This window comes from Aplidium turbinatum, chromosome 11 (genome assembly GCF_918807975.1).
Source record: "Aplidium turbinatum chromosome 11, kaAplTurb1.1, whole genome shotgun sequence".
NCBI classification, from domain to species: domain Eukaryota; kingdom Metazoa; phylum Chordata; class Ascidiacea; order Aplousobranchia; family Polyclinidae; genus Aplidium; species Aplidium turbinatum.
In genome coordinates this window covers 17,016,384-17,042,352 of record NC_137482.1, presented here as the reverse complement: position 1 = coordinate 17,042,352, position 25,969 = coordinate 17,016,384, and the positions used below count along the sequence as shown (strand labels likewise).

The following is a 25,969-nucleotide window of genomic DNA, read 5'->3' as shown; positions in this document are numbered from 1 at the left end:
CATTATAGACGAACTACTGCAAACTATTCCAAAACTGTCTTTTGATTAAAGAAAGAGGTGTATAATCCAGTCAGGTTTACTGTGTACCACCAAACTGACAAAAGTCACGCAGAAAATACAGTAAACAAAAAAATTGTGTAAAAACTTGATAATTTTGCTTCAGAGATCTCTTTCGACAACTGTACTGTGTAACATTGCGGCTTCTAGTTTATACAGTAGCCTACTGCACGTACAACTGTTACCATAATTAAAGTCCCTGCTGCGAACGACGTAGCAAAATAAATGGAAGACATTTTGCAAGCAGCAGCGCTAACTGGATTAAAAGACTGACCGTTTGTGGTGAAGGTGATGGCTTAAAGTGACGTTATAAACGAACAAAAGACGTCTGGGGACCAATAAAGGGTGCTGTTACATGCAAATTGACGTTATAGGCGATGCTGTTGTAGTCGAATTACAATGTACGTAAAATATAGGAATTCTGCCGGGACCGAGCGCAGTGTGACGTAATAGACGAATTGACGTTATAAACGAAGCCGTTATAGGCGAATTCTACTGTACAAAATTGTCAGCCAAACAGGCATAACTGGACTCAACAAATCGAAACTAACATGGATTATGTGCTTTTATAAATTACATCACATGGTGGCAGTAAATATTTTAAAAAGTCATCGAGAGTTAAAAAAATGATAATTTTTCAACTAACCCCGCCTTCCAACTAACCCCGGTCTCCCCCAAACGTACATCTCTGTATTCCTGTTTTTTTTGCATAGGGTAGCCTACTTGTAGAGGCTTTTGACGCAAGGCTGGTTACCAAGATTGACAGAGTGAAGCTTCCGATTGTGTTGAAATGTTGTTACCACTAAAATCAAAGTTGGGTTGATCAACTGCAAAAATATGCAAAAAAACAACGTGTAACACGTTTAGCCTAAAGATTCCCCTAAGGGCATGGGCGTCCGCACATAGGGGCAAATGGGGTCAGCTGACCCCCCCTGGAAAATTGTTGGATGAAAAATGAAAAAGCGAGAACATGCAAAAATAGGCAATTTTCTGAAAGGGGTGGGAGGGATGAAGGTGATACGAATGATGACTGGCTGGTCAAGCTCTCCGATTGTGATATCACCCTTCTTCGGGAGTATCCCACTTTCTCTATTAATTTACGAAGATACCTACGAGCTACCCGTAATCTCAAAATTCGACAACTTTAGCTCCTGTACTCTCAGAACCACATTACTAGTGCGGGAATTGGCTTTATCTCACATAAATCTGAAAAAGGATATTCACAGGTTCAGATAAAATCATCTCGTATTTCGTGAATTCAATGAAGCTGTTCGTAACATTGAATCATACAGAAAAGAACAATCATCCACCAGTTTAGTTAACCAGTTCTTGAATAAAAAGTGAAATCGACGTGGGTCTTTGCTGAATTTTTCGATGACTTTTTGGATGAATCTCTGGCCAATTTTGATAAAAATGCGTAGAAATGTAAACACTGATAAAATTGATAAATTGTCTGGATGGTGAAATGCATAGGCATAGCCAGGGAGAGAGGGGCCATGCCCCCCTCCCCAAATTTTTAAAGTTTGGATTCCGAAATTGAACCCTTTGTTGAAAATATAATATAATTTGTAGAAATTTATATCGTTTTCCAAGACATCTGGCTATTAACACCCCCCAGGGCTTGTTTTAGACACACAGAAAGACACCAATAAATTTTGCAAATTGTAAATCGCGCAAAGTTTACGCGATTTACTCTTTTTTTAAATAATCTGTGGAAGCAATTTCAGAATCGCTTACTCTGTTGTGTTTATGTGTATTTTTTGCGATCTCTAATTTTAGCCGGAGTTTTTGCCCGTTCCTGTGTATCAGCTACCTTTAATAAGTTAATAACTGTTTATCTTCTAATAAATTTCATACAAATATTAAATTACCCTGAAAGTGTTTCCAGAAAGCGCTATAATCCATTATTTTAGTGTAATTTTGCAAAAATTTTCCGGGGGACCATGCCCCCGGACCCCCAAGAATATGCGTGCCTTCGGCACGCTCTAACCCCCCACTACCTTTATTGCTTCCCTTGCTTCACCCACCAGGATACGCCACTGCACATCAGGTGGTGATGTCTTAAATCAAACACTTTGTCGTTCTCTTCAATTCATTAAATGTTTGCCACCCCCCCCAATTTTTTTTTCTGGCTATGCCACTGGTGTAATGGTCAAAATTTCAAAACAATTTTTCATCCGGCCGAAAAGGGCAGAGTGAACCCACCTTGACCCCCCCTAACCGAAAACCTGCGGACGCCCATGCCTAAGGGCCTGCACTAACGCTGACGTTCACACAATAGTATACAGTAGGCAGAGATGGGCGTGATCTTGATCTTAAAGATCACTTTTTTTTTGGTGATCTTGATCTAAGATCACTTTTTTTTTGTGTGATCTTGAAGAATAATAAGATCAAGATCACTTTAAAATTGAAGTTTACTTAGTAGATAGAGGCATTTTTTAGAACTCGTACTGTAAAAAGTAGTTAGTAGCAACTACCAGTGGCGTAGCCAAGGGGGGGGGGGGGTTTTGGGGGTTACAACCCCCCCCCTTTGGCACGCGTGTGACGTCACGATATTGAGAATGATGCTTTCAGTCAAAAAAAATTGCCTAATTTTATACAAAACTGCATTAAAAGAGCGAGTTTTGCCAATACCAAACATTCAAACATCTCAGCCAGGAATTAGCAACAAGAAAACATAGAGACTTAGCTTTATTTCCGAAAAATGCCGAAGAAAACATGATCTTATCCTTTTGCTATGCTACCGGACACACCATTTTACAGGAATATTTATACCTATATTTTTGTTGAAAATGCTCTCAGAATGCACCAAATTCAAAGTAATTTTTCAAAATTTTCTGGGGGAGGCCCCCCGCTGCTATGTGGTCAAAACCCCCCCCTTTCAAAACTCCTGGCTACGCTACTGGCAACTACTAACATAAAGCCACTGTTAATATGATATATGTCCAACAAACGACGATTTAAAGTCTCCATCTAATCTGGTCAGTGTTGCCATTTCAAAATTGAAAAAGTTTTCTGTGTTGGTCATAATAAAGAAGTCAACTTCCGTGTACTTTATATTGACGTATAAGAATATTAAAGAAATATTTGCTTTCTTTGACCCAATTTGAGATGTTTCAAAAGTCTAGAATGGCGGTCTTAAAAAATCTGGACTCTAGCCGACTTTGGTCTTGTAAAGTGGTTTATTGCAGCAAATCAACAAGACTTGTTTAGGGTCTGAGTATGGAACGGTTTGTCTGAGCGCAAACCTCTGAACTTTTTTGATAGCAGACAACAGTATTAAGGTTGCCAGATGGGTAAATGGTGCAATAAACATTGACATATTACAGTGAAAGTTAAAACTACATAGTAACACGAATAAAAACTCTCACATAAACCAGACAAAAATTTGGTAAAAAATGATGCAGTTCAAAGTTTATTTTTATTTATTTATTATAAATAAAAAGTATAAAACTAATGGCAAATTTTGCGACTTTTTCAGAATTACTGTAATTAACCTCGGCCTTGGGTGTGACGTTGCAATTCTACGCAAACTACGTCAACAGTTGATAGGCCTAATAGCAACAGTCACTAACTTATCACAATTCTTAGGCTAGCGATCGAGTAGTTAAAAGTAAAAGTTAGCAATACCAACTATATACCTTTACCCAGATTGCTCATAGTAACTATTTTTTGCAACATCATTGATCAAAAACTTCATTTTTTTTTCAAGTACAAAAAAAAGTGATCTTGAAAGTGATCTTGATCTTCAAGATCACGATCTTGATCTTCAAGATCACATAGTTTGGTGATCTTGATCTTCAAGATCACCTAATCAAGATCACCAATACTGGTGATCTTGCCCATCTCTGACAGTAGGCTACACCCTCAAACACATGCGCTAAACTGAGTTGATTACGAAACAAGTCACTGTTTATTATAGACATATGAAAGCCTTCATTAAGTACAGTTTACATTACAAAAAACTTGTTTGGATTCATTCAGTCGCGCCCCAATCTTAGGAATAGCACTTGAGTATCAAGCAAGTACTGCAACAATCGGGTTATTAAACAAATCAATCAGCTGGCCCGGGATTGTCGGCGAAAGTTAATGTGACAAGGATCGAGATCTTGACCGATCGCCGTTTCGGCGATTGCCTCTATCAGAAGATCTGCTCCTTTGCGGTGATCTGCTGTAGCTGCGTGATCTTCTTCCGCGCGAGCGTGAACGCGAACGAGAGTACGATCTACAAAGACAAGGTGTTCATCAGTAAATTTCATAAACGTTGTGATCGTGATGACTGTGCAGGTAATTGTAGATTCGTCGGACTGTGTTCTGTACAGCAAAGCGCTATAAAGATTCACTAACAACAAGCAACCTTAAAATGTAAGATCGAACACTAAGAGCGAGGAAACCGCAGAGAATACACCTGTCTGGAAAGCCACTACTTGAGAAGGTGCTGCCAGTTTAAAGAACATTTTAAAGCTACATGAAAAAAAAAATGAAGTGAAAGGAGCACCAACTAGGCTCACAACCTCTTCTCCCATATGACCTTAAATGTTCGAAGTGTGACAGAATGTTCAAAGCTAAAATTTGACTCTCTAAAATTTCATCGGCTAACGAGGATTATATCACCCTGGAATACAAGGAACAACCATAAAAGAATTCAAATAGTCAACACCTTTAAATTTTGAAAAATAAAACTACACCAATTAAGCATTCAAACTTCTTGAAGTATCACCATTCACCACTGTACGTTACTGAAAGCTTAGGTAGAACATCCATGCCTTTTTTTAATTTAAAAAAATGAAAACTTGGCTTTGGCGATTTCATGGTAGTTCAATTTATTAAGAACATGTTGCCAGTGGTTTGAAGCCGAAATTCGAAACAAGGGAGATACATGACTTCGAAAAGTGGTACTTCACCTAAGTTTGCATAGCAACGGGTTTAGGTGCATGTCAAAAACTTTGTAGAATAATCATAACTTCAATAAAAGTTTAACGTTGCTTTGTATTTTACTTGTTGATGCCCATAGCTCAGTAAAAATCAAGCTGAATAAAGTAATATTTTATTAAATACGGGTAACAACAAAAACAAAAAAAGCAATTCACTAAAAAAGAGAGACGGGCATCTGATTCTGGTGTTACTTTTTGAAAGCTGTTTTCTCAATTTGGTGAAATTGCGTAAGAGATGGACTTCAAACACCAGTTTCCCAGTCGTTTCTACAGCTTTTTGTTTAAAAATTTCAATTTAGTTGGATTATACGATATTTCAGAGCACAAAATTGCGGTTTTGGATAAAACTGTATGCTTTTTCAAAATTTCTGTTTACTATGTTACTGGTCGAAACATTTTCTTTGATTTCTACAATAACATTATTGGAAATTTCCCTAGTGAGCATTTTTTATTTCCTACACCAGAACCTTAGTTTTAGTCTTGCTAAGAATTGTATAAGAATTGAATGAAATTGAAGGTGTAGTTGCGAGACTAGCACGTTTGAAATATTCTCCCTTTGGTCACCTAGCGGCCATTTTTTAAGAGAAAATGGGGTAGTTAGGATTTCTTTTTTAAACAAATATAATATTAACCAGATAAGCAATTTTGTGAAGTTTAATGATAATACTATATAAAAAAAATATAAAAAATACATGGGTGTCATACCTTTACGATGAAATTAACTGCGTTCTAAATTCCTGATTTTTTTTGCATGAATTCTGTTATTTCAGTCCGTTAATAAAATCAATGGAAACTTTTTCACCTGGATCTTCTTTTGGATGCACTGCGGCTACGCGATCGGCTTCTTGATCTTGATCGCGAATTACTCCGCGAACGATAGCTCCTCCTTCTCCTCCTGGGAGTACGAGATCTTGAGCGAGACCGAGATCTTCTGCTTTTGCGGTCCCTGAAATCACAAAATCCGTTAAAAGCTCAACGTTTAAATTTTGATGGTTTTGTGGAAAAAGCTTGATAGCCAATTGTTTGCACATAAAATTGGATCACATGATGTGCAGTGTGCACTTCAAAACCACCTATATGAATAGGCACAGGATATTAGGGTCTCGTGACAAAGTCTACCTTTTTGCTGCAGCCGAAATACCCAAACGCAAATTTTAAAAAGTTTCGACTTCTGATAATCTTATGCATAAGACAAATTGTTTACATTTAGATTTACAAACTATGGCAAAGTTGATTATTCCAAACAAACACACTGAACCCATAGGCACCTGGTTGAAAAAAAACAAAAAAACTAAAAAATATAATTCAAACGCAACATCAGTTTTATATATGAACGTCTGGTTCACCGTTTTTTTACATTTGCCAGAAGACTATGTTGCGAAAAAAATCGATATAATTAAGTTAAAAAGTAATAATTCTCGTTGTGCAGTAACCCCTATTTTTGTTGAATAATTTATTTAAAATTAAATTTGCCATTGTCTGATTACTTTCTCACCAATCATGATTTAAAAAATGCGAACATGTTTAGGTTTAACTTCATGGGTTGTATTGTAGCACACCAGGCGTGTTGGCACCTATGGGCAGTTCCATTTTAAGCGATACCAACAAAAGGAACGATTTCGCCAAGTTAAAATTCATGGATTCCAATCGTTGATAAAAATGTATTAGTGAAGTCATGGGAATGATTGAAAAAAAAATACAAGATAAATGTTCAGAAAATGGCAATTAAAATCATGACAAGTAGCCCCAATGCCCCATTACGACACACTTTATTAATGACAAAAATAACTACGAAACGTTGGTCTGTAGTTCTCAGGTCATCGAAGAGAATCTATCTCTGAGTCTCCACATTCCTCTCAAATTCGAAGATCTCATGATATCTCAAACTCTATGCCCTGCATGAGACAGGCGCAATTCTGTCAGTTAGTTGGTAAGCGATAACACAGATGCAGAATAACCGTATAGTGTACTTCAGCACCAACTTACCCATAAAAACTATCCATGATTATGACTAAGGATGTTCATTTCAGAATATATATACGATGAAACATATTTTCGTATCAAATTTCTTTATTTCAAAATCCACCCGTAGGCTACTACTGAAAGCAATTTAAGACATAAATATCGAATCAGCTTTCTCTAAGATACAACTAGTAACACTTAAACGTACTTTTACTGCAAATTAATATCATGGGCACTCAAATTAACACTGAAATATGCTTATGTTTAAGTTGATTACTATACTATTACTGGCACTAAAAATCTATATACCGGTATGTTGAGAAATTAATAAACTTCAATTTCACTTGTATGTCATCCACAGCAACATATCATGTCTTATAATTAAAGTAGCTGTACATTACAGCAGTTCAAGCCTTTGGCACATATTCTATTTTGACTTTGTAAGTAAACAAATATGCTTAGTTTTAAAACTTAGCATCACTTTTATATTCCGAAATGAACATCCTTTTAAGCATCAGTAAATATAAAGAAGCAAGGTAAAAGGAGCACACAAGTTTTTCTAAGTTAATGTAAAACATATAACTTCAACTTTTCAAGACCAAGTACCATAGTAAACTTAAGGTATAATTATAAAAAGTCGAAACACAGAAAGATTGGCTATGTTAAATGACTATAACTTTTATAAGATAAAAAATACTTTTGATCAAAGCTGTAAGATGGTCATACATATAACAATGTGTAAGAGGTAATTTATATATGTTAAGCATTTGCACATCAATACTGGCATGCCATACATGCTTCAATTTTCAATTTGTTTATCAAACGCAACAATTTAATTTATATAATGGAAAAATGAAAAGAACACATGTGCAAAACAGCAAATATACCTTCCACGACTTCTTCGACTATATAAGTCACAATCGTAAGCATAATGCCCTGTTTCACCACAATTATAGCAACGATCGCTAGGGTTAAAAGCACGACGAGCTGCTGAACCACCAAATCTCCCCCCTTCATCTCTACGTGAAGGACCACGTGATCGCTCAACACGAATCTTTCTTCCATGAAGCTCCCTAGAAAAATGTGAAAAGAGGGGTATGCTTAAAGTTTAACATAAAATTGTAGAGACACGATCATCTTGCACTGGCATGGGACTTTTCTTCTCTTATAGGGAGTGATGCCTTCCTCTTCCTGTGAGTGATTAGTGTTAGGCAGAGGCTACAGTTATCATATTTAATAACCATAGCCCATCTATGGTCATCGTACATCACTCAACTAAAACATAACAGCGCACAAGCACAATAAACACATGAACTTGGCACTTATAAAAAAACAAAACAAAAATGCTAAAAATAAACAATATATATCATACATAGGCGTCGAAATAGGGTGGGCCGGGTGGGCGGCGCCCACCCTGCCGTGAAACGAGGGTGGGCAAAATATGTTTCGCCCACCCTGTTTTCATGACACTTATGAAGTGTTTGTTACAATTATTTCCATTTTTGTTAAACGCTGAGTTATCCAACCAACTGCATCAAAACTTCTTGTTTTACGCTATGTCTCTCGCTAGGTATTCGACAGAACAAAGCAATTCCGCAACAACGCTGCGTTAAATAAAAGGCATTTGGGCACGATTTGATATCAAGCCATTAGGCTACGCTGTAAAACCGCTGCACAGTCAGCAGTCACTTGTCCAAACATTTTGCGGCAAATATATCCAGCTGTGATCACCAGCGCTGTAAGTTTTGTTTGTAATTCCCGACGTTAATTTTAACAAGTCTTAATCCGAAGTGCTAATTTACATTGGCTGGCAATATTGTCGTTTTTATGTCGATGCAATGTTGTCGAACATTGAATCATTGTTAAAAAGGAGAACTAGGTTAGTTGACATCCGAGGGGAAAACACGTGTGTTGAGAAATGTTCCCGCTGTGGGTTAGTGACTTCACAATTGGTACAAATGGTCAGGTTTTATGAAAGACGGTATGCAGTTGAAACAATTTACTGAGCAGCGAGCAATTAAAGCAATTTAGTGCCATTAGATGATTGCGCAATACCGGATTACAATCCCGATAAAGCAGTTATTGCGTGGTACAACGATTCTATTGCAGGACGTCGCCCAGACCTCAACAACGCTAAGTGATCATTTTAGCATTGCTGCAAGTTTAATTCTATTTACTTGTGCTATCGTTATTTGTATTTTGGCCTCCAAGCACGCAAATTTGGCTGCCGAGAAGGAACTCTTGGTAGGCTACGATGGCTGCCGGAAAAAAAACACGAGTTCTAAGGCCTGGACGTTTCCTGAAATGGAACCAACCCACCAAAAATTTATCCTCAGAATCATGACTAGTGTTGGTGTCACTGTTGTCGGTACCAATGTGGTTTGATGTTTCTCTCAAAAGTTGAATAATTTCTGCCTTTATTTTTGCATGCATTATTTAAATAAAAAATAATCTCCAAAAACAAGTCATGTTTTTACTTTAAATCAAAAATAGCGGTTCGCGTGAGTGTGACTGAAAGAAATGCAGCGCCTCTGTGCTACATTGAAAAGAAAGTAGCGTCGTTTCTTAAACAAAAATGTACGGTAGCGCAATACCATTATCAAAAAAGTAGCATGCTACTGCCCACCTCTGGTGAGCGGTCATTATGACATTTATGACAACATAATGTACAAACAAAAAAATGACGCCAAAAAGCACTATCATCAAATGAGCCACTTTAAATTTGACGCTTCGAAGTTGTGTCGAATCGAAATCTTATGGAATCTCGCACGTAATCATTGAAAATATGCTACACATGTTGATACTGGAAGCAATAAATACAAAGATATTCAAGTCAGCTTTTCTTCATTGTTTATAACTTAACAAAAAGAAAAAAGAGAACTTCATATTAAATTGACTAGGGCACCATTACCTCAGGGGCTATAGCTACCACATAGGGTAAAATTAGCTATTGCATTTAATATTTATTGGTTGTTTTTGTCTCAATCTGTCTATGTGACACAAAACAGCCAATGTGATGCAAGGATAAGGGCACAGTTGAAACCAATTTTGCTCTTTCAGAAAAGTTTAACCACATAAACAAGCTTGAAAAATTGACTATACAATTACCCGGATTTGTCTGCATGAATGACTTCAGATGACATGTGCAAGTTTTACGTTGCACAAAAATGTACTGCTACAGTTTTGTGGGCATATTTTTATCATACTTTTATCAGCCTTCAGAAAAACAGAAATATATACCATGGCTCATCATCATCAGCGGCCATGCCTAAATAAGGCGTCGGCTACCGTAAGTCTCCACAACGATCGATTGTCCATAGTTCTTATTAGGTTTTCAAAATTTTGGTTTGTCCATGTTGAAAGATTTTTGAAGATTTCCAAACGTGGACGCCCCTGGTGCCTTTTACCAGGAAGTCGCCCCATCATTACCGAGTGTTCAATTCCGCGTTTGCGGTAGACATGCCCGATAAATGTCATTTGCCTTTTTTTGATAGTTGTGATGAGGACGCCAGGGGTGCACCCAGAGCGTCTCCATACTTCTTTGTTAGGGATCTTATCCATCCAGTTAATTCCCAACATTCTACGAATGAACCAAATTTCAGCACTGTTGATCTTCTTTTCTATCTTCGGGCATACAGTCCAGGATTCACCACCATATAGCAGAACTGACCAAATGTACACATGTAAAATTCTTATTCTAGTGTTTAGAGAGATTGAATTAGATTTCAGTATTTTGGCCATTTTGATGAAAGCTTGTTTGGATTGTGCAATTCTTGATTTTACATCGCTCCAGCATCGGCCATTCGAAGTGACTATAGAACCCAGATAGTTGAAACTATTTACTTGTGAGACTGTTGTATTTTGTATTTTGATTGTGCATATTGGAGTTATTTCTTTTGATGAGATAGTCATACAGAAGGTTTTCGTTGCATTCAAATTAAGTCCAAGGTTCTTACTTTGCTTAATGACTATGTCGAGTAAATTTTGTAAACTGAAGTTTGATGTGGCGATTAGTACTGTGTCGTCTGCGTATCTTATGTTGTTGAAGTGTTGTCCTCCTACAGAGACACCTTCTTTGTCATTTAGATGTCGCAAGATCATTTCGCCGTAGAGTGAGAAAAGATCAGGTGAGACTACGCACCCCTGTCAGGGGTCGATCTTAACTTTTTTTTTCACTAGCCCACCGGACTAAATGCTCTCCGTTTTCACTAGCCCGCACGATTTTTCACTAGTCCGACCAGTTTACTGACTTTTCACTTGTCTGATGACGTATTAAGTTAAGTGTTTTGGCTTAGACTGAAACTAACTAAAGGCTTTCAGATTCAACTACGACAAGGTAGCAATCCAAAGAAGCCTCAATAGCGATAACTACCCAGCTAACACTAAGCGTTAGACACTTTGTAGTAACGTTGAATCAGCATTTGATCACGATATATCAACAACAAAAAAATGTTAATTCTGCTAACTGCTGCTTGCTGGGATGCAGACTTCTCCGTGCTAACCACGGTTGCCAACCTGTCTTCACCAAAAAAAGCCAGACCTAGTCACAAAAAAAAACAGCAAAAAAACAGCTGAAAAAGCCAATTAGTATTCATTAAACATACACATATAAAAAGTGCACAACCAAATAGTGTCCCACCGAACTTTGACTTCAGCGACAACGCAGAAACATAGTTAATGAAAAGACAAGCAACTAGAAAAATTTCTAGTTTTGCCTTCAAAACGAAATTCGTTTGGACACTACAACCAAATATAATTTAGAAATTACTGCTCGAATTGACGCAGACCGAATTTTTTCCTACAAAAAATTGCGAAAGATAAAATTAAGCCAAAAAATGCCAAAATTATGTTGGCTTTGTATTAATTTGACAAAAAATCGATGAAACATGAAAAAAGCCAGAAAAAGCCTAATTTTTCTGGCTTTTTTTATTTAAAAAAATTAAGCCAAGCGAGTTGAAAAACAGCCAGATTCTCAAAATCTGGCTTCAAAAAAGCCAAATTGGCAACTCTGTGCTGACTACTACCACGCGTCGTGTCTAGCGAAAATGCGAGAAAAAAGTAGTCACGTGCTCAGTCAACCGACTTTGCCGCCTTCTTCGTTTGCAGTATTTCAGAGTGACGTCGCCGATCGCCATTTTGTAAACCAAAACTTTTCACCGGCGAATATTTTCACTAGCCAATCGGACTAGTACTGCAAAATTTCTACTAGTCCGCGCAAATTTTCACTAGCCATTGGCTAGCGGACTACCGCTAAGATCGAACCCTGCCTGTCTAACACCCCTCCGAATTTGTGTCCACTTGCTCAACTCGCCATCTATCCGGACTGCTGCTGATTGATCCCAGTAGAGATTTCTGAGAAGTCGAAGGTCTTTACCATCTGTGTCTAAGCTGTCAAGCATCTCCATAAGTGGCTCATGTCTAACACGGTCGAAAGCTTTGCTGTAGTCCATAAAGCAGAGGTACAGGTCTTCCCTATGTTCTATTGACCTCTCAGCAAGTGTCCTGATTAGGAATGTGGCGTTTCTAGTTCCTTTGTCTTTCATAAATCCGCATTGCACATCTGAGATTTCGGGATTGATGCATCTGCGTAGTCGATGGAGTAAAACGGTCAAAAAAATTTTGGTGACATGACTCATTAGACTGATTGTACGGTGTAGTTCGCAATCAATCGCCCCAGGTTTCTTTGGTAATGTGATGACGATCGATTTTAATAGATTCTCCGGAATTTTTCCGCTGTCATAAATCTCATTTGCGATTTCAATCAACTTTTTTATTCCAAAATCGTCTAAAACCTTAAGGGTTTCTGTATGCACAGCATCAGGACCTGGAGCTTTTTTCAATTTGGCTTTCTTTATAGCGTGACGTATTTCACTTTCTAGAATCGGTGGTCCATCTATCTCTTTCGATATCGCAGGTTTGTTTCCACGAGCGTCATCGAACAAGTCTCTGATATATTCAGCCCATCTCTCGAGGATTTCATCCTTCTCCAGAGTTTAGACAATACAATGGCTACGAAGAGCTGTCCAGTTTAAAGATAATGCGTCAGAGTTTAGACAATACCATGGCTAATAGACAATACCATGACAATGACAATACCATTAGACAAAGACAATACCATGGCTACTCATGCTTTAATATGAAACTTCAATTCAATACTAAAATTTTCTTCAACAGGACTAGTTACCGTACCGGTATTAGTAATATTGATGAAATTTAGCCAAAACAGACACTCCAAACACTTCTTATACAAACACTCCAAATTTAGCAATAAAGTACCGTACCAGTACATCTCTCAAATCAAGCAAGATAGTGTTTTATACCTTCCGTCCAATCCTTTAATAGCATCATCAGCATCGCGAGAGTCTTCAAACTCAACATATGAAAACCCCGGAGGATTTTTTGCAACCCACACATTTAAAAGACGGCCATAGTAACCAAATTCATACTCCAAATCTCCTCTTGTTGTTGATGAAGATAAGTTACCAACATATATTTTGGAACCAAGACCTCGATGTGACATGTTCACTCAATAGCTAGCCTACAGTTTAAACTTAATAAATGCAGCTGACCTATTTTAACACAAAAATTGAAAATTAAGTGCATATATATATTGGACAAATTGAATTTTAAATATAGGCTAGTCTAAGAGATTAATAAGTTTGAAAAGCAAAATTATCTAAAAACTAAAATATAGGAAGTGGCTACGTTTACGGCGCCGTAAATACAGCCGTTCCATGCCTGTTTTTTTAATCTTTACGTCGCTTTTACTGCGCATGCGCGCTGTTGCTGAAAAAAATGCTGATATATAACTAAATTCAACTGCTTTTGAAAAGTGATTCAGTGGCGCGTGCGGTTATCGTCTGGTTTGAACTCCCAGGATATGAGTTCGATACCTCCAATAGGTAATCCTTTTTTTAAACTAAATTCTCACCCGAAGTGACTCAATCGTTAGGCTACGCATTTTTGTGGCGGTTTAGTTTGTTTTTAATTCTAACGATCACAACGTAATCCTTTTTTTAAACTAAATTCTCACCCGAAGTGACTCAATCGTTAGGCTACGCGTTTTTGTGGCGGTTTAGTTTGTTTTTAATTCTAACAATCACAACGAAAAAACAGTATATGACAAACATAGCAGAGATCTAGAAAAAGGTAGTAGCGACAAAACTCGGACGTTATAGGGTGCATGATACCAGATATCCGAGTGATGAGAACGTCTCTCGGATATTTGGCGTTCGAAAGGACGCGGCTGTGTCTCGGTAAAGACACTTAGGCCTAATGGCAAGCCAAAATAAGGGGACCAGCTGACTTGAAGACTATGTCACTTTTGCTGCTTCCTGTCGTCTGTTGTATCGCATCTGTGATCGCAGTGCACTGTATGTTATCGCAATGGATGCAAATAAAAACACGATTATTATTATAAAGCAGGACAATCAGTTTAAAATATGACGTCGTCGTCGTGTGAGCCTCTGGGGCCGAGCCGAGGGTCTATCCTTTTACCACCCCAGATTCACGATGTTCCCGGACTACGTCTTGTAGCCTACTCAAATCTTTAGGCTACGCTACGACTCAATCGTTAAGCTATTGTGGTAACATTTTAGGCAGTGGCTATTTGACCGGCTCCGGTCTTTGAATCTGAAACACTATTTGACCGGTCATGACGTCATTACATAAGTACTTTTTTCTTTTTCTCTTTCAAAGCAAAAGACGTGAAGCGCCGATATAAAGTTCTAAATTCAACACGTTGTCTGCAACTCAGTCCGTGGCGCATACGTTGCGTCTCGGGTTGCCATTCTAGAGGGGATGAGTTCGATACTATCCGGAAGCATTGACTTTTTTTTCATTTTTATTTATCTAAACTTTGAACCGAAGCGCATTTTTGTGGTCAATTTTTAATTTGAGTAGCCTACAGCCCATTTTTTTATGTCTTTTTAAATGTGAGTAATAAAGTTAGAGTTTTTTTAATTTGCTGGAATTTGAGAATTTCTCTGGGTAATTTTCCGATCGTGATAAGTGGTCTAAGAAGTTTAGTTTTTCCGATAAGAAGTAAAGTTTAGATAAAAAAAAAAAAATGAAAAAAAAGTCAATGCTTCCGGATGTTATCGAACTCATCCCCTCTAGAATGACAACCCGAGACGCAACGTATGCGCCACGGACTGAGTTGCAGAAAACGTGTTGAATTTAGAACTTTATATCGGCGCTTCACGTCTTTTGCTTTGAAGAAGAAAAAGAAAAAAGTACTTATGTAATGACGTCATGACCGGTCAAATAGTGTTTCAGATTCAAAGACCGGAGCCGGTCAAATAGCCACTGCCAACATTTTATTTAATTTATAAAACATTTTGATTGCTTTGTTACGACCAGTGGCGTAGCCAAATGGGGGGGGGGTTTGGGGGTTACAACCCCCCTTTGGCACGCGTGTGACGTTACGATATTGAGAATGATGCTATCAGTCTAAAAAAAAGTGCCTAATTTTAAACAAAATTGCATTAAAAGTGCAAGTTTTGCCAATACCAAACATCTCAGCCAGGAATTAGCAACAAGAAAACATAGAGACTTAGCTTTATTTCCGAAAAATGCCGAAGAAACTTTTACTTCTTTTAACAACACCTAATATTTATTAGCCTATTATGTATTTGCGTCAGACAAAGCGGTCCATATCCAAAACAAAACAACGAAATGATGCACAACCTGCAAATGCACAAAGGTCACAGAGAGCCACTTTGGATGTCGTCAGTTGAAACTCTCACTAAATAGGCTATCTACTGTTACAAGTTTACATGATGGTACGGTAGTGTTACAAGTTAGAAGAATTGAAAGTATTTAGAACGATGAAAACAATCAGATGACATGGCAGCCATCAAGACTAGGCAACAGCATAGTCTACATAGAATTGTTGTAAGTTAATTATTATTATTTATTTGCGTCAGACAAAGTTGTCCATATCCAAAACAAAAACAACGAAATAATACACAAAGTGCAAATGCATAAAGGTCACAGAGAGCCACTTTAGATGCCGTCGGTTTAAAAGCTCACTAGCCTAAATGGGCTATCTACATTCTACAACTGTTACAAATTTACATGCAATGAGCGTTGGAAGAATTTTTTTTCTTCGTATTGTTTTATAGCTTGGGATACTTCATCGAAATTGCGAAATGTTTCCCCAACTGTAACTAATTTTTCCCCCATTTTGAAGATAAGAAAAAGGAATACAATAGGCCTACACTTAGAAATTTTTAACGCCTATATCGTCTTCTCATTAGCCTACGTATGAGAAAAAGGAATACAAAATGGATGATTCGAAACAGAATAGGCAACCAATTAGGCCTACACTTAGAAATTTTGAACGCCTATATCGTCTTCTCATTAGCCTACTAATGAGAAAAAGGAATACAAAATGGATGATTCGAAACAGAATAGGCAACTAATTAGGCCTATACTTAGAAATTTTGAACGCCTATATCGTCTTCTCATTAGCCTACGTATGAAAAAAAGGAATACAAAATGGATGATTCGAAACAGAATAGGCAACTAATTAGGCCTACACTTACAAAATTTTGAACGCCTATATCGTCTTCTCATTAGCCTAGCATTTTCAAATTAAAGGAGAATTCCTTATCTGGCAACACTAGTGCGGAAAATATAGCCATATTGCCGCAGTATAGCCATATCCTATAGGCTATTGCAGCTAAGCAAAATTCCACAATTGCTACGCCTGCCTGTTTTCAATTCAACCTAATTTTCACACTCATCAAAACAAAAATAATTTTAGCTACCACACTTTAGAATTCCTTATCTGGCAACACCAGTGCGGAAAATATAACAATGTCCTAATTGTCCTATGCTGTCAAGCTGAACTGAACTGCCTGCTTTCGCGCGTGACGTGCGCAGCACCAGCGCGCATGCGCAGTAAAAGCGACGTAAAGATTAGAAAAAAAGGCATGGAACGGCTGTATTTACGGCGCCGTAAACGTAGCCACTTCCTAAAATATAATATGTTTGATCGAAATTCACAGGGGATGCAACCTAGTTCGTACCCTGAACAGTTCGTACCCTCAGTTCGTACCCTAAAAAGATCGAGAGAAAAAATTAAAAAAAGCCAAAGACGCTGATCGCAGTTTTCGCAAACATTTTAAAATTTTTCCTTTGAAAAGATTGAGAAAAAATAGCACAAAGCCAAAGTCGCTGATCGCAGTTTCCGCAAACAAACAAAAACTCACAGGATCATTACCGGAAATTTTAAAATGTTTGCAGAAACTCTGATCTCAACCTTAACCCTTTTAAAATGTTTGCGGAAACTGCGATAAGCGACTTCGGCAAACTCTTAGAATCATTACCGGAAATTTTTTCTCTCGATCTTTTCCCAACCCTAACCCCAGGGATATCTAGAGAAGGGGATATGAAGGCTCGCAGCGATTGCCTTATTCTCATGACACTACCAGGGCGGTACAGTAGTTTGTAGCGTGTGAAACATGAGGTTCTTTTCAAAATTGCAGAAAGTTTTGTAGTGCAACTGGTACAGTCAGCTACCAAAGACAGTTAGTAAACGTTACATAGAGCATATTTAAAGAAGGGTGCAACCTAGTTTGTACCTTGAACCATTCGTACAGTCAGTTCGTACCCTGAAAAGATCGAGAGAAAAAATTAAAAAAAGCCGAAGTCGCTGATCGCAGTTTAATAGCACAAAGCTGAAGTTGCTGATCGGAGTTTCCCCAAACAATTTGAAACAAACTCGAGGGTTAGGGTTAGCGGAAACTGCGGTTAGCGAAAATTGCGAAACTGCGGAAAAATATGGTGGAAACTGCGATCAGCGAGGGTTAGAGCATAGATTACCCTATGGTTATAGTTAGGGTAAGCGGAAACTGCGGAAAAATGTTTGCGGAAACTGTGATCAGCGAGGGTTAGAGCATAGATTACTCTATGGTTACGGTAAAAAGTTAGCGGAAACTGCGGAAAAATGTTTGCGGAAACTGCGATCAGCGAGGGTTATGGTTAGAGCAGAGATTACTCTATGGTTATAGTTAGGGTAAGCGGAAACTGCGGTTAGCAAAAACTGCGGAAAAATGTTTGCGGAAACTGCAATCAGCGAGGGTTAGAGCATAGATTACTCTATGGTTAGGGTAAAAAGTTAGCGGAAACTGCGGAAAAATGTTTGCGGAAACTGCGATCAGCGAGGGTTAGGGTTAGAGCATAGATTAATCTATGGTTAGGGTTAGCGGAAACTGCGAAAAAATGTTTGCGGAAACTGCAATCAGCGGACTTCGATTTTGAGCTATTTTTTCTCTCGATCTTTTCAGGGGGAAAATTTTAAAATGATTGCGGAAACTGCGATCAGCGACTTTGGCTTTTTTTAATTTTTTCTCTTGATCTTTTCAAGGTACGAACTGACGGTACCGTACGAACTGTTCATGGTACGAACTAGGTTGCATCCTTTAAAGAATACTTGTTTACAAAGACATTTGAAAAGTTACCAGTAAGTAGGGATGGGCAAAATAGAATACCGAATAACCGGTTGTGAAGCCTAACCGGTTTCAAAATGCGTATGAAATCGGATAATTGAAACTGCTTTAACGATTGACTTCGCACCACTCTGTCTGGTTGCAATGAATTCGCTGCAGCGAAAGTAAAATTGTTTATCAATTTAGAGCAATATGACGTAAAAACAACGCACAAGTTTCGTTATGCGCATGAAAGAGATCTTTCTTGTCAAGCTCTATGCAGTCGTCACAGTCTTGCAGAAGTACGGACGTCGTAAGGGCAGTTGGCTTTGTCTTAGCTTTACTATGCCGGGGAAACAAAAGACTTCAATTGTTTGGGAACACTTTTTGCAACCAAAGTGAAAATCTTGTTTGTTGCAAGCATTGTAAATTCGAAATGAAGTATTGCAACAGTACTGGGAGTATGTGGACACATTTGAAAAATATATTACACAGATTTTTAAAGTTGATGAAAGACGGCAATCAATTTTCAAAAGATTGATTGCCGCTGCCACATCTGCTTCTTCAGAGAGATATTTGCCAAGTGCAGGTTAACTGCCACCAAGTTGAGATCCCGTATGACTGGTGAACATGTAAAAAGCCTAACTTTGTCACACTGCAATAAGCAATTTTTGTGATGTTGATTGTTTTTGCAAATCATCAAAATCATTAAAATGTGTCGACGGTAAAAACTGTCAATTATTCTAGAATAGATATCTGTATTCTATATTCGGTTTCAGTATTCTAGAATAGCTAATTATTCTATTTTGCACATCCCTACCAGTAAGCTGTTTTTTAAACAAAGCCTTTGCAGTAGGCTAGATGTAAAGCAAGTAGCCTATATGGGTATTTGAATTAACAAGCAACCATGAGCATGCTGTGAATATCCAGGCCTGATGCTAATAGCGCAATGCAAGTTATCATAACAAGATTTATTAAACTGCTATCGGTGCTAATTGTCATTTTACAATCAATACACACAGATTATTTACGATAAACAAAAGCCCTTCTATTGTCAGACGTAATAAAAGCCTTCGTATCCCCTTCTTTAGATATCCCTGCCTATAGTGCCTAACCCTTTTAAAATGTTTACGGAAACTGGGATCAGCGACTTCAGCTTTTTCCAACTTTTTTTCTCCATATTTTCCTAACCCTTTTAAAGTGTTTGCGTAAACTGCGATCAGCGACTCCGGCAAAATCTTAGGATCATTACCGGAAATTTAAAAATGTTTGCGGAAACTGCGGAAAAACGGAAACTACGATCAGCGACTTCGGCTTTGTTCTATTTTTTTTCTGTCAATCTTTTCAGTTTGTTTGTTTGCAGAAACTCCGAACAGCGACTTCGGCTTTTTTGAATTTTTTCTCTTAATCTTTTCAGGGTACGAACTAGGTTGCACCCATTCACAGGTACCTCTAAATACCGTACCCATTGTAAGTGTTGCAAGATGCTTTTCGCTAAAAAAAGTATAGTATTTTGACTATATTCCGTTGAAGCCAATTAAAAATAATAAAAATGAAAGGAATCAACAATATCAAAACCTGCAATTTCCAAAAATTTTCCACAACTGGAAAGCCGAAGCCAAACTAGCCTTAGCCCAATTGGCGGGAAAAACTCGTGAATCTGGCAACCTTTTCCTTTTTCAGCGCTTTTTCAGAAATAGACAAACGATTTAATTGGGGGTAGCCTGTATGACCATAATCTTACTCCTTACCCAAATTCTAACCCAAACTGTAATTCGCAAAACTGATGCAATTTGAACTTGCAACCCTGACAATGCCCAAAAAACGGCGACAATGCCTTACAATCAAGGCCTATGACGGGGGTATGGAGGGTACGGCTTACCCTTGAGGGCCCGGGCCTGTGTTTGTTGGGGGGCCCGAAATTGTGGTTTTATAGTTTACGCGCAAAAGTTTTTGGTTAAAACTATCCTAAACGACTGATTTCAAGCATAAAAGTTGTTATTTTTTAGTCCTGGGGGGCCCGTAATCTAGCAAAAGGGTCCAGAAAGGTAGCCTAATCGAGCGATTTGCGAGCAAATTAGGGGTCCAAAGTGGTGATTTAATGCTTTACGTGTAAAAAATGTTCTGTTGAAAACACCCTAAATTAAATCATAAAAATTAATTATTCCCCTGTCCGGGGGGGAGGGGCAGTGTAGCAAAAGCAGATTTGAGAAAAAGTTTGGGTGTTTTTTTTTGTGTGTTTAAAAATTATTTGAAAAAGGTAGTTTCACGCTTATTTCACTTCAGAATGAATTTCGGAGTTAAAGCAGGAACCGGAGGATACTTTCGGACCAGGACCGGAGCCGAAGTCAAAAAAAGTGACTTCTCTCACTCACCTCTGCTAGTGCTAGGCATGTGGTGAATGCAAAAGTTCATGAAGAAAGGTTATTGGTCAGATGATTAACTTGATTATGTTTTAACAAGATGTTATGCTTGAGCCTTGGTAGAGAGCTTGGCTTGATACCAGATACATATAACATTCAGTAACGTTAACGGATTTAACATTAAACACACAAAAAAAACATAAAAAAACTTCTAAATCCAACGTTTCGACATCACATAGTGTCCTCTTCAGAAATAATTATTAGCTACATCTAAGAGAAATAAAAAAATGAATTAAAAAATTTTACATTAAAGATGTACAAGCGATACCGCTTAACCGTACCTGTTACTGGCGTAGACCCTATGGTTTCGCCCTCTGCTAATTCAGCAATTTCACATAGAAGCAGTGACGCTAGAAACCTGAGATTTCTTGACTTTTACTTTTTTTTTTGCCCCAACTGTTAATTCCGATTATGTTGGTATCGGATAATTGTGAAGTTCACAATAAACCTTCTGTCACAGCCAGTTATGAAGTGCAAGAAATTTGCTGATATTCAATAGCTTGATTGACAGTTTACTATTAGCGTGCGGTTTTATTTTGTGTTTGTCGGCGGCGCTAAAATTCCATTCTGTACCCAGGCAGCAAAATCCGTCATTTTTACATTGATTTAATGTCGATTTTGCTGTCTGGGTAGGGAGTCGCGATCTGACGCGATATGAGTCATTCTTTGCTGGCAGACAATAATTAGGAAGGTAATTTGTTATTTGCGCAAATTGCTTTTTAGTGCAAAAAGTGCATGGAATACTGTTTGCACAGAAACGAAAAAAAAATTGATGAAATTCTGTGTTCAACGCAAGAATACTTTCAAATAAAATGTGAACTGAGAAATTTGACCAAGAAATGGCGAAAATAGGTCAAAAACCGAGTCTTTATCACCTTTTCTACCTAAAATACACAATCAGTGGCCGAATGGTTAGCGCGTTGGGCTCGGGCAGCAGTGGCCGAGTGTTCGACTCCAGCCACCCGCACTTTCTCTTGCTTCTCTGGGCAAGAAACTTAACGATAATTGCCTCTACCCAGTGATCGATTTCGAGTAATGGGTAATACTAAATTTAAGTCATAAGTAGAGTAGACAATCGGAAACAGACATTGCCGTCGGCTGCAGCGTGGGTCAGGTAAACGTCGGAAGGCGTACACCGATGCATAGCGCTCAAGTCCGCTTTCCCACACTGCAGGATAAAGATATGAAAAACAAACAAACAAACAATCACGAATATATTTTGTGAAATAAATTTATTGAAGTGATAGATAAGGTTTTTCACCAACGGCATACCATACTTTTTCCCGTTGTTATTTGAAATAAGCCGACGGAGTAATTAGCAATAAGAGAGACGTAGACCTGATGGTCTCGGCCAGTAACTCTTGCCGCCAAAAGGAAGCAGTAACAGATACGGTTAACAGCACCATCAACAACTGACACACGAATTCAATGGAGGATACCCAAATTGGCGAGGGACATATCACATGCACAACACAAAATAATAGTTTTATTGCAGCCTGATACTATTATTGCGCACAGATCCAATTCTGCAGTAAAACGTTGTGTGGTGTTCAATACGCCTAAGCAAGCATCAAACTTTTGCCCAAGACAAAGGGGGCCCGGAATGACTCTTTGTACCCCTAGTGAAAATGTCACTCAGAGGCCCTGCTTACAATGAGTATTAAGATGTAGGCTACAGAAATTAAAGTGTTGCGACCTTGCCATATTTCAAACTGTTAGTCCTGCTTTGGTATCATGCTCCTTACAACGTCCGCGTTTTGTCGCTTCTATCTTTTTCAAGACCTTTGCTATATTTGGCACTGTTTGTTTTTCGTTGTGATGGTCAGAAATAATAACCAACCGAACTGAATTTCGCTGACATCCAAGGATCAAGAACAGAGACTGAAATTTTTGGAGAACCAAAATAAGTTGTTACAAGTCAAAAAAATGCTTAAAATTAAAAATTTGGAAAAATCAAACTTAAAAAGAACAAAATTTTGGCAAGAAATGGTAGTTATTTTTTGAAACTTGGTTTTAGAATAGAAACTCCATCCCTCTCCGAAGTCTCCCCCATGCCTGGTCACAACGCTAAACCATAATCTCTTCGTGGGAAAATTGTATTATAGATTCCCGGATCCGTTCGTCTGTATGCAATGACCGAAAGAAACACTCTTCTGAAAACGTCTATTCAAGAATTGTATTTCTGTAAAAATAGCCCCAAGGCTGTCGAAATTGGAACGCAACACTGTACGCCACTAAAACTTGTCACTACAATACAAATTACTGAGATAAAGACAAAAATTTTGTCCTGCTGGCAAGCAATATAAGCAAAACAGTTAAATATGCGACCAACTTTTCAAGCAACAATTTTAAAACGACGAGTGGTCACAGCGGTAAACCATAATCTCTTCGTGGAAAAATTGTAACATAAGATTCCCAGATCCGTTCGTCTGTATGTAATGACCGAAAGAGAAACACTCTTCTGAAACGTCTATTTAAAAAGTGTATTTCTGTAAAATTAGCCCGCGGCTATCGAAAATGGGGTGCAACGCGATACACCACTAAAAACCTGTCACTACAATCCAAACTACTTAGATAAAGACGGAATTTTTGTCCAGCTGGCAAGCACTAAGCAAACAGTTAAATATGCTACCAACTTTCAAGCAATCATTTTACGAATGACCAGAATAGATTGCAATATCTCAAACTCACGTACGCAGTTACTGTGACGTCATAGTGAAACATTGTGAAGTAATTCTCAACAGGTGTGATACAAGTCTTACGAACGATGGTGCAATCTTGGCTCATTTTTGAGGAAAAATTCCATGACGTAAAATACGCTAAGATTCAGTAGACCTGAACGGTTTTATATGACGTTTGATTTGGTGAACCATTGTCGGGAACAACGAGAATAGATTGCAATATTTCAAACGCACGTAAGCAGCTTCTGTGACGTAATAATGATAAGCATTATGAAGCTATTCAAACACGTGTTGAATTTGGCTTACACCATATTTCGTAATTCAAGATTTAAGGATTATGTAATGTTTCACAGGTGTAACAAAGGTGATGCAACCTTTGCTTATTTCTAGCAACAGTCCATGACGCAAGACGTCAGGTTCAGTAGACAACGGTTCTATGTGACGTTTGATTTGTATAGAGATTGGCCGTAACATAGCGACCTCTAGTTATGACAGTCTAACATGGCATAACTAAAAAAGAATTTAAGGACAATCGTGAGCCAATGAATAAAAACACACGATCCACAAATTGTTTGAATCACTCACGTTTAAGTTAATACGCAAATACAAAGGGCATGCAAAGAATGAACAACAATACGAATAATACACGACGATACATGAAATTGGTACCATAGGTAGGCTACACGCTATATACAATGGTTGCGATAATAACCGACTGTTCCGGGCTCAGACAAAGGTCGACCACCGCAGACAGAACCAGGCTCAAACCCTAACACTTAGGTGTTCTTTACGGGGGCGAGGCACGAGATATTCCTCAACACGTAGTCTACTTTCACTTTCTCCGGCCTCAGCTCTTGCGGAGGCCTCAGCTCGTATGGCCTCAGCTCTGGCAGCGGCCTCAGCAGCTCTGGCGGCGGCCTCAGCAGTTCTGGCGGCGGCCTCAGCAGCTCTCGCTTCGGCCTCGGCTTGTATCTGAAGCTCCTCTCGTCTTAGCTGGATCGGTTCGTCTGTATGCAATGACCGAAAGAAACACTCTTTTGAAAACGTTTATTCAAGAATCGTATTTCTGTAAAAATAGCCTCAAAGCCGTCGAAAAATAGGGGAAACACCGTACCCACTAAAACTTGTCACTACAATACAAATTACTGAGATAAAGACGAAAATTTCGTCCAGCTGGCTAGCACAAACAAAACCGTTTTAATACGCGACCAACTTTTCAAGCAACAATTGTAAGAATGACGAGAATAGATTGCAATCTTCCAAACGCACGTAAACATCTTCTGTGACGTAATAATGATAAGCATTATGAAGCTATTCAAGCACCTGTCAAGTTTGGCTTACACCATATTTCATAATTCAAGATTTAACGATGATGTAATGTTTCAACAAGTGTGACAAAGGTGATGCAATCTTTGCTTATTTCTAGCAGTGTTGTACGCGTCATTGATATAATTTGACGGCGTCAGCGTCAGCGCGAATTGCCTAAAAACTTTACGGCGTAAAGGACTGCGTAAGCTCTTAAAGAAATTGACGACGTCAGCGTCAGCGCTAATTTCTAGCGCTATTTTTTGCCAGCGTCTCATAAAACGGAAATATTTCAACCAAGTTCAGGCTAACAATAGCTATAAATAAAGAGCAGGTATTATGTTTTGCCGAATGGATCAGAAACCAAACGAAATTACGAGATATAGCCTATTAAGCACAATCAAGAAACTAAAATGGTCCTGGGCAGGTCATATAGCAAGATATCAGGACAATAGATGGACTAAAAAATTAACAACATGGACACCACGAGAAACCAAAAGAAAGAAAGGAAAACCAAAAGTGAGATGGAGGGACGACATTGACAAACAATGCAATACAACCAATTGGTACCAACTAGCACATAATCGTGTAAATTGGCATGAAAAGGGGAAGGCTTACGCTCTGCAGTGGGCTCTCACAGGCTGAAAATGATGATGATGATTATGTTTTGAGACTGTATTGTAATTAGCTGCTCAGCCTATTAGTTATTTTCTTGCAAAAAAACAAGCATTTCAAAACATTTGTCTGACAATCTGCTGCGTTTGGGACGCATATTCAGGGGCGCCGGAGCGATTTTTGACTGGATGGGCAGGAGTATGAAAAAAGGGCACTTTTGTTGCTGAAAGGCCAATTTTTTTGTAAGTTTTAAGATAAGATATAGCGATAATGCTCATCTATCAGCTCATTATCGAGTAGCCTAATGATACAAGTGTCCGCTATACAAAGAACAATGGCACGGAAGGGCATCATGCTATTTTATAATGATGTAATATAACTTACTGTGATGGAGAATTTTGTGTCGTAAATATTATTTTGAGGCAAAAATAGAACATTATAATTAGGCTAAAAGCGAATAGCATAAATTGTTATATTGCAAAGTGTGCAGTAGCTTACATGACCTTAAAAGGGCACCATTGCTCCCTCTTCCCTCCCCATCCACAGAAATTTGAGGG

The 25,969-nt window shown here is 38.3% G+C and overlaps 1 protein-coding gene across 1 annotated transcript; it reads right to left on the bottom strand.

The window, feature by feature from the left end:
• Positions 1 to 3,459: 3,459 nt before the first annotated feature.
• LOC145779283 (serine/arginine-rich splicing factor 7-like) lies at positions 3,460 to 13,516 on the bottom strand. The gene is made up of 4 exons (XM_082590825.1): positions 13,274 to 13,516; positions 7,841 to 8,026; positions 5,794 to 5,937; positions 3,460 to 4,282 (listed from the first exon to the last, which is right to left on the bottom strand). The coding sequence occupies exons 1-4, from the start codon at positions 13,471 to 13,473 to the stop codon at positions 4,144 to 4,146; spliced, it is 669 nt and encodes a 222-aa protein (XP_082446951.1). The 5' UTR covers positions 13,474 to 13,516; the 3' UTR covers positions 3,460 to 4,143.
• Positions 13,517 to 25,969: the final 12,453 nt, after the last annotated feature.